This window comes from Medicago truncatula, chromosome 6 (assembly GCF_003473485.1).
Source record: "Medicago truncatula cultivar Jemalong A17 chromosome 6, MtrunA17r5.0-ANR, whole genome shotgun sequence".
Taxonomy (NCBI): domain Eukaryota; kingdom Viridiplantae; phylum Streptophyta; class Magnoliopsida; order Fabales; family Fabaceae; genus Medicago; species Medicago truncatula.
In genome coordinates this window covers 18,094,838-18,103,760 of record NC_053047.1, presented here as the reverse complement: position 1 = coordinate 18,103,760, position 8,923 = coordinate 18,094,838, and the positions used below count along the sequence as shown (strand labels likewise).

The window sequence follows — 8,923 nt, the reverse complement described above, 5'->3', positions numbered from 1 at the left end:
CACTTATCATGAGCTGCGATTTTGTTTTAAAAAAATAGTCAGTCATTGCTAATATGAACAAGCTCATTAAAAAAATTTGAGTGCGCTAAAGCATATTAACCATTGTTTATTGAGAATTACTTTTCCCACCCTATGGCAGTCTCACGCATCTTGTAAAATTTCCAAAAATGCCCCTTTGCAGTCTGAATTTCAAAATCCAGACAAGTCCGAATTTCATAATTTGGACTGCATTAGCACCATGAAAAAAGGGTGTAAACGATGAAATTTTGGATTTTGATGGCGGTTTCATAATCCGGACAAGTTCGAATTTCATAATCCGGAATGCATTAGCACCATGAAAAAAAGGGTGTAAACGATGAAATTTTGGATTTTGATGGCGGAGTCCCGTAAAAAGTCCCTTCTAAAGGAGTCTTGATCATAAAAACACAAGGATGAAAGCTAGGAAGATTAATATTGTCCTTAAAATGACTATACTATCCATGTTACAAACATGTTCAGAATTGGTCCTGATGCTGTCCGGATTACGTAATCCGAACTGCATTAGCACCATGAAAAAAAGGGTGTAAATGATGGAATTTTGGATTTTGATGGCGGAGTCCCCGTAAGAAGTCCTTTCTAAGGGAGCCTCGATCATAAAAACACAAGGATGAAAATTAGGAAGATTAATAATGTCCTTAAAATGACTATTCATGTTACAAACATGTTCAGATTTGGTGCTGGTGTTGTCCGGATTACGTAATCTGAACTTGTCCGGATTATAAAATCCAAACTGCAGAGGGGAATTTTTGGAAATTTTACAGGGTGCGTGAGACTGCCATAGGATGGGAAAAGTAATACTCTTGTTTATTTGTGGATCATAATAAATTATGTCCAAAACACATTTTTCTCCCTTCTCCCTCACCATTTAGTCCCCCTCCTTTACCACCCCTTTTGAATATCCAAACCAATCAAAACATGCAGTAATCGCCTAAACTCTGTATTGACCAAGCAGCGCATTGTTTAATGCTTGCACAAGTTTGCTTTTATCTCGAATATTGCTATAATGTGCAAACCGAAATACCAAACCTCGATCATTTTTTGTGCAGATAAATAAACATTAGGTAACATATCGCATACCTCAAATCCTTTTCTCAATTCAATATATAGAATTTGTTCAGGTACATTGGTAAAATATAACAAACAACCATCCACCTTCTCCTGCACATGATGCAGCGTAACTCCATCGCTTAGCTTAGTAACTCGTTGTTGTTCTCCCTTCCTACCTTGATCGAGTTTATATTATCCCTTCCTACCCTGATCGCGTTGTTGCTCGAGGTGATGTTTTGTTGTCGTATCACATCACCACGATAAGAAAACTAAAATGGTTTTAACCTTACGATCTAGGGTTGAACCCACGTCCGACAGATCTCATACCATCCTCTCCCTATCACCCTGACCGAATTCCTTTAACATATGTAACACCTTACTACTAACGAAAAGGAGTATTGACGCGGTTTCCCTAGCTTTGCCCTATTGTTGCTACCTCTCTATCATAACATTTTCTTTTCTGTCGGTTATAAACCAGTAAAACCTAATCTGAATTTGCACAATTAATATGTAATACATAAATTCTATTTTAAATCTTCAAAATAATTCTCAAAGACCTTGTATAAAGCGTGTCTTTCCAAATTTATATGATATCATAGTTCACACTTCACTTATCATGAGCTGTTATTTTGTCTTAAAAAAAAAATCAGTCACTACTAATGTGAAAAAACTCATTAAAAAAAATTGAGTGCGCTAATGCATATTAGCCATTGTTCATTTGTAGATCATAAAAAATTATGTACAAAACACATTTTTCATCAAATAAAATTAATGCACCCCCACAAACAAAAGTCTTAATTCACATTTCAACTAATTGTCTTTAACAAATAGATAGAATTGAATTCATCATTTTAAATTTACAATACTTATCAATGATAGTTAATATACAATACTTACATTTATTTATTTAAAAAAACCATTTTTTTTAAAGAACAAAACCACAAAGAACTTACATTCAAAACAGACAATAAAATTAAGAACTATAAGAACTTGATCACATGGTTGAACTAATTAATAATTGAACTGTCTAACTAAATTCAGTTTTTTAACTTGATGACATGGTTTAACTAATTAATAATTAAACTGTCTAACTAAATTTAGTTTTTAAAGATTATTTATAATATAAGATAAATTATCAAAGTAAACAAACCCTTCATAATAGGATTGCAATGTTCCACGAGTATATTTTACAAATGGGCCCCAACACTTACCACATTCATCTTATATGGTCCCACACACTTCCCACACATCACAAAAGCTATGGTCTCTATTCTTCCTCCTTTTTAAACCTTCACTCCAACACCTATTCCATCTTCACAATACACAATCACACACTTTACACAATCAATCTCTCTCTCTCTCTCTTTCTCTCTCTAGAAACTCTTCCACAACTATAAACTCAAGCATCAAGTTTTTTCAACTCAAAAAAACCAAACTTCACCTATGGCGGCAGGACTAACCGCCACTATAACAATTCAACCCTTAAACCGTTACTACAAACCTTTGTTACCTTATAATCTCCAAAAACCAACACCAACACTTATCTTATCCCCTTTAAGATGTTTTCATCAAAAAACAACCTTAAAAACACAAAGGTTGAAAAGCTTTACCCTTTGTGTTCTCATGGAAGATCCAAAACGTGATACACAAATGGAAATTGAAGAAGAAAAATCAACAACTCTTCAAGAGAATAATTATATTATTCCTCAAGTTGTGTCACTAAAAATGGCAGAGAAATTAGCTAGGAAAAAATCAGAGAGGTTTACTTATCTTGTTGCAGCTGTTATGTCTAGCCTTGGTATAACATCTATGGCTGTGTTGTCTGTTTATTTAAGATTTTCATGGCAAATGGAGGTAAGTGTTGTGATGGTTCCTTAAATTTTTCGCTCGGGTTCTATATTTAAGAGAAAGTTTGGTCAATGGTATTGGTCTAAATTTAAAATTAATAAATCAATTTTTGTTGACCAAACTTTCTCTTATACGGTACCAGAGGTTTTTTTTTTTTTTTTTTTTTTTTTTTTTTTTTTTTTTTTTTTTCTATGCACATTGGTATTTTGTTATGAAAATCTGAATCTGAAATTGGGTTTGGTTTGTTTAGGGAAGTGGAGAAATTCCTTGGTCTGAAATGTTTGGTACATTTGCTCTATCTGTGGGTGCTGCTGTAAGTTCCAACTTCCAATTTTCTTTTAGTTTGGTGGTCACTAATTTGACAACATTTGCAATTTTTTAGTAAAGTAATTGTTTTTATTTCTCTAGGATTTCCACTTTTTGTGGTTAAGATTGGTGGAGCCATTTGTGTTTATCTCATTTGAGAAATGAAAGAATCTCACTACAATTTTTTGAGCAATACATAAAACTCACTAACATTTTTTTTTCTTCTTCATCAAGTGTATATTTGGATGAATGATGAAAGTTTAAAAAATCAGTATTGTGATTAGTAGAAACTTAAAACATAGCTTTTTGTTATAATTGTATTGGCTCACCAAAATGACAATCCCATCACCGTTAATCTAAACATGCATTAATAATTATTATTATTATTATTATTATTATTATTATTATTATTTCTCTCTTAATTATGTTAGTTCACATCTTCACTCCTTCTCACCTAAAAATATTAAAAACTTCACTCTATCTTTTAGAAGTCTTTTGTTTAGAGGTTTTTTTTAGAATTATTTTAATTTGAGAGTTGGGTGTGTACATTATTAATTTTGGGCAATAAATTCAACTAGGTATATTTAATTTTCAGGTGGGAATGGAGTTTTGGGCTAGATGGGCTCACAAGGCTCTTTGGCATGCTTCCTTGTGGCACATGCATGAGGTATGCTTCCAATTATTTGAGAATTGCTCTTCTTCCATCTGTTTTGCTCATTCTCATCTTACGTGAGTTAACTCATATTAAAAAAATAAACATATATTAGTTAATTTACTTTGAAAAATATCTGCGTGAGTTAACTTATGCTCGGCTATTTGACGAAATTGAGCATAAACAGATGGGAGAAGAGCAATTATTCAATTATTTTCCTCCTTTTCAAGTTCTAAACAATACAATAATATTGGTCAAGAAAAAGCAATACAATAACCAAATATGCATCAAAATTCAAACCTTGTTTGCTTTACTCCAATTTTTTGTTTTCTTATGACTAAGTTTAGTACCACAAGTTGAAGCAAGACCCATATGAAAATTTGTTTGATTTTGATTTTGGCACTTTTTACAATATTTAAATAACCAATGGCTATGAACTATTTGATACGTGGAAGCAAAGATAAAGAAACAAAAAATGAAATTGAATTGTTTGCTTGAATTGAATTTGCAGTCCCATCATAGAGCAAGAGAAGGAGCTTTCGAGTTGAATGATGTTTTTGCAATAATCAATGCTGTTCCTGCTATCGCTCTCCTTAACTTTGGTTTCTTTCACAAAGGATTGGTCCCTGGTCTTTGCTTTGGTGCGGTATGTGTCTCCTTTCATTGGCTACCCTTGCGGTGAAGGGTTTACCCGTGACCTTTCTGTTTTTGTTTTTAACTTACCAATGATAAATGTTTGGTCTTGAAAAAGCTGAAAATAAAAAAATAAAGTTTTAAATTGAATGTGGTTATGCTTAGGAGTGTTTTTAGGGCATTAGTTAATGATTCAGAAACGGAAACAGTTGCTAAATTTCACATGTGGCCAGTCATGTAGGCGTTGAATAAGTCAAAATTGATCAAAAGGACCAAAGATGCAAAGAGGTTAAATCTTAGGGGGGCCAAAATTGCAGTTTTTGTACTTAGAGGGTTAAAATTGTAAGTTTTTGAAAGTTAGGGGGAGGGGGAAAAATGCACTTTAGCCTAAAAAAATTAGAGCTTAATATGGGTATTGTTAAATTGGGTTGAGAAAAAATATAAGAAAATTGGATCTTTACTCTTTTTCTATAGGAGAATTCTTTGTTACCCTAACAAAATTACCTAAAAAATCAATTTTATTAAAAATTAGTTAAATATGAAAATGGAAGTGAAAACATGGGAGTGATGAACATGCATCGAAGAAGTGTTGGTTTTTTTGTTGGCTTGAAGCTAAATTTTGGAATTTTGTCATTTAATTTGCATGTTAGGTTGATACATTTTTTGGTTTGTCTTAAGATATCTATTCAGTGTTTTTCTGTTTTGATTAGTTGGTTTGATTTTGTGATTCCTTTTTTGTTTCTTTTCTTTGTTTGACCTTTCTTGTAATAAATTATATTTGTACAACTATTTTCTACTCCCTCCGTCCCGCAATAAATGATCTGTTTGAAAATGTGCAATTTTGACCTAACTTACTTTGACCATATTTTTCTACTAATATACAAAGATAAATAATATCATGTTAGATTCGTCTCGATGAGTATTTTCAAAATATCAAATTTTCATAATTTTTTCCAATATATTATTCAAGATATTTAAACTCAAAATTACGCATTGGTATGCGTAATTGGGTCAACTGTGTCACTTATTAAGGGATGGAGGGAGTATCATTTTTTTGTGATAACTTTATCTTTCATACTTATAATATGTTTTTACTTTATCTCTTTATTGTTTTGATTTTTGTGTCACATAGACCGTTGGACCAATATTTAAAAAAAAAAAAAAAAAGGTCATGTTAACTTCTACCTTTTAGGTACATGTTAAGGTTTTTTTTTAAAACAAATATTTTTTGGAAAAACATTAAATTTCAATTATATGAGAAATAAATTAGCACAATTTAGATGCATAATTTCTATCTTTGCAACCTTAACATATGTCCCAAGGCATAAGTTAGTATTTTCCTTAAAAAAGCATGAATCGAAAATTTTAGGCAGGAACTTGTCACTTTTTTAGGCAAGAAGTTGTCGGATTATTGAGATCCTAGTTAAATATTAAAAAGTGATGTAACGTATGACTAAATGTTAGGTATTATACCAACAAAATATTAGGTAGGAACTTGTCAAACTTTTATGTTAATTTTCTGATTTCTTGGACAATAGAGCCTTGATAATCTAAAGTACGACCAAAAGATAAATAAAATTTAATTAAAAATTATTTTATTAGAAATCAAACTCAAATTCTTTCGAATGAATCGTCATTATCTCTTAGACACAATAATTAAGAGTCGGGTCTTGATTAACCATGGTTATTATTCTATTATGGAACTCAATGTACTTTAGTGTGATTCTCTTTTTACTCCCCTTATGTTGATATATTCTGATTCTGATATGAGAGGATTAAAATCTAGTGAAAAATGTAATAATTGTGCAAAAACACATAGTATTATTATTGAACAATTTTTCTATGTCACCCTTATTTACGAGCAGGGTCTTGGAATTACGGTATTTGGGATGGCCTACATGTTTGTACATGATGGTTTGGTTCATAGGAGATTCTCAGTGGGACCCATTGCCAATGTGCCCTATTTCAGAAGGGTAGCTGCAGCCCACAAAGTAATTATCCTTATCATAACATTCTTATCACTATTTATTTATTTTTTACAAAATTATTATTTGCTATTATTATTACTATTAGGTATTTGATTATTTTTTGTGTATAAGGTTTGATGTCCATAATTTTCTTGTCTTTTATTTTAGCTTCACCATTCAGACAAATTCGAAGGGGTGCCATATGGGCTGTTTTTGGGACCAAAGGTAAGAGCTGTATTCTTGTATCTTTTTTCTTGTCCTTTGTATCTTTCTTTTTTTGAATTGCATGAATTTGTACCAGGTTTTGATGCTGTAAAATTAGCATTTTCATTCTCAGTTGTTTATCTTAGATAAAACGGTTGAGATTGAAAACTGTGTGATTATCGTTAAAACAATCTTAACCTTTCCATTGTGATCAGACGGCTGGAATTAATTACAGCACTCTGCTGTAACAACAAGGAATCCTGTTTCCATAAATTTTAGTTGTTTAAATTTTAGTCCCTTGAGTTGCATATTGGTTAATTTTTTTTACAAATTAAAAGTTTGTTAATTGATATTTTATTAATTAGCTCAAATTTGTTGAAATTATATTTACTTTTTTGTTTTAGCTATGATAACTGATGAGTGATAAATAAATATGATGTGCAGGAACTTGAGGAAGTGGGAGGGCTAGAAGAGCTAGAGAAAGAGATAAGTAGGAGGACAAAATCATACAATAGTAGTTCATGACAAAAGCAAACACTAATCTAGATATGTTTAAAAAAGTTATTATTGTAAAGAAATATTTGAATGAAATGAAAGAAAAAGTTTTGCTTCCATTTGTACAATAATTAGTAACTAACTATAGATGTGACAAAGATAAGATAATATTTGAGAAATATAAACGAGCAATAACTAATAAATAGAAGTGGTGTGGCACAAGGAAATGGATTTGGTGGTGCAGTTACTTTTCCCATAGTTTTAATTTCAGCCGTTGGATGAATTTGTGCCACATGACCTCATAAAGTTGTAATCCAATGACCTAAATGGAAAACTGTGTATACTGTGTCATTTTTCAATTGTATCAAATCCTGATTCGGGGCACAACATGGTTGGTGGATTTGGATTTGCTGCTGTAGAAATACATGCGGTTTCACGCAGTAATTAATCTTGATCATTTATTTGAAATTAGACAGATCAGATTATACATCAGCTATAATACAGTTAATCAATCTCAGTCATTGATATAAATTAGACAGCTGTAAACTGTAACTGCGTCAACGCAGCTACAACAACAAACCCAATTCCATCTTTGGTCTAGCGGAGGGGTCATGGCATTCGCAACATAATGAATCAAAAAATAAATCTAAGTTAAAATAGATATTTACGTATAATTCTTGACATGTCTCAAATAAAATTTACTAAAATGTAAGTTAGTTACAAGAAGAAAAAAAACTAGAAGTGGTGTGACAATTTAATTATTTTTACGATAGTGTGCCAAATAATTGGTGCCTTCATTTATCGTCTTTTTGCTTTGACAAAAAGAGGACAAAAGCTATTTTGTAATACCCTAACACAAGTTGGACAAGGTCAGTCTCCTACTAGTACATTACATTTGCTCACATGTTGTTGGTTGCTATTTGGTAGTTGCTAGCAACCTTCTGTGGGGCTTTAAGCTATACATGCCACATGAGAAGAGAAAGGTCATAGTAGCACCAACAGATACATCAATACAACAAAACCCTCAAGAGTAGGGAATGGTTAGAGTTGGAAATGAGTCGAGTCGAATCGAATTTGTCTGAATTCGACTCGACACATTAAGAATTGGTACGATTCGAACCTCAGTTCGAGTTTGACACAAACTTTTTTTCAGCTCAAGTTCGGCTCATTTAAAGTTCACGGATAGTTTGGTTCAGCTCATTAGGTTCAATTCATATGTTCAAAGCACATAACTTTAGGTATGAAAATGAGTAAAGTCAGTTGAACTACATAACTCAAAGTCAAAGAATTTAACTACTATTAATGTTATCGCGATTTTCGGGTGTCAAGTCATAAATTAGGCTTGAACCTTTCAATCTTTGATATTCTCTATTTTTTCTTGGGAAGGGCAAAATTGAGAAAAAACCCTTAGATTCGAAGTTCGGGGGTCGCTTTCGCTACGGGAAGGTGTTAGGCATCCGGAACGATTATGGTATTCCATAAGAACCGTTCTCCTAAGTTTACTTCTACGCTTTATTTTTATTGCCTACTTATTAAAAAAAGAAGTTTTATTTGAGTGAAGAATGGGGGGAGAAAGTGTTTGAGGTTTTATTTTAGTGGACTTGGGGAGGTTTTGACCTCATGCCTACATACCCATTTAAGGGATCAAACTCCATGTAGTTCTCTCTCAAAAAATGCTTTTTGTGTGTTTGGTTGATTTTAGTTTTTGTTGGAAAATGGTTTTGAAGAAGAG

The 8,923-nt window shown here is 32.1% G+C and overlaps 1 protein-coding gene across 1 annotated transcript; it reads left to right on the top strand.

Moving 5' to 3' along the window:
* Positions 1 to 2,401: 2,401 nt before the first annotated feature.
* LOC25496443 (beta-carotene hydroxylase 2, chloroplastic) lies at positions 2,402 to 7,310 on the top strand. Its single transcript, XM_013596767.3, has 7 exons — positions 2,402 to 2,940; positions 3,185 to 3,247; positions 3,836 to 3,907; positions 4,404 to 4,538; positions 6,391 to 6,516; positions 6,661 to 6,717; positions 7,141 to 7,310. The coding sequence occupies exons 1-7, from the start codon at positions 2,530 to 2,532 to the stop codon at positions 7,219 to 7,221; spliced, it is 945 nt and encodes a 314-aa protein (XP_013452221.1). The 5' UTR covers positions 2,402 to 2,529; the 3' UTR covers positions 7,222 to 7,310.
* The last annotated feature ends 1,613 nt before the right edge of the window (positions 7,311 to 8,923 follow it).

Coding starts and splice junctions, on each gene's coding strand:
- LOC25496443 (XM_013596767.3), top strand. CDS start 2,530: ATGGCGGCAGGACTAACCGCCACTATAACAATTCAACCCTTAAACCGT. Junction 2,941..3,184: donor GATTTTCATGGCAAATGGAG/GTAAGTGTTGTG, acceptor TGGTTTGTTTAG/GGAAGTGGAGAAATTCCTTG. Junction 6,517..6,660: donor GGGTAGCTGCAGCCCACAAA/GTAATTATCCTT, acceptor CTTTTATTTTAG/CTTCACCATTCAGACAAATT.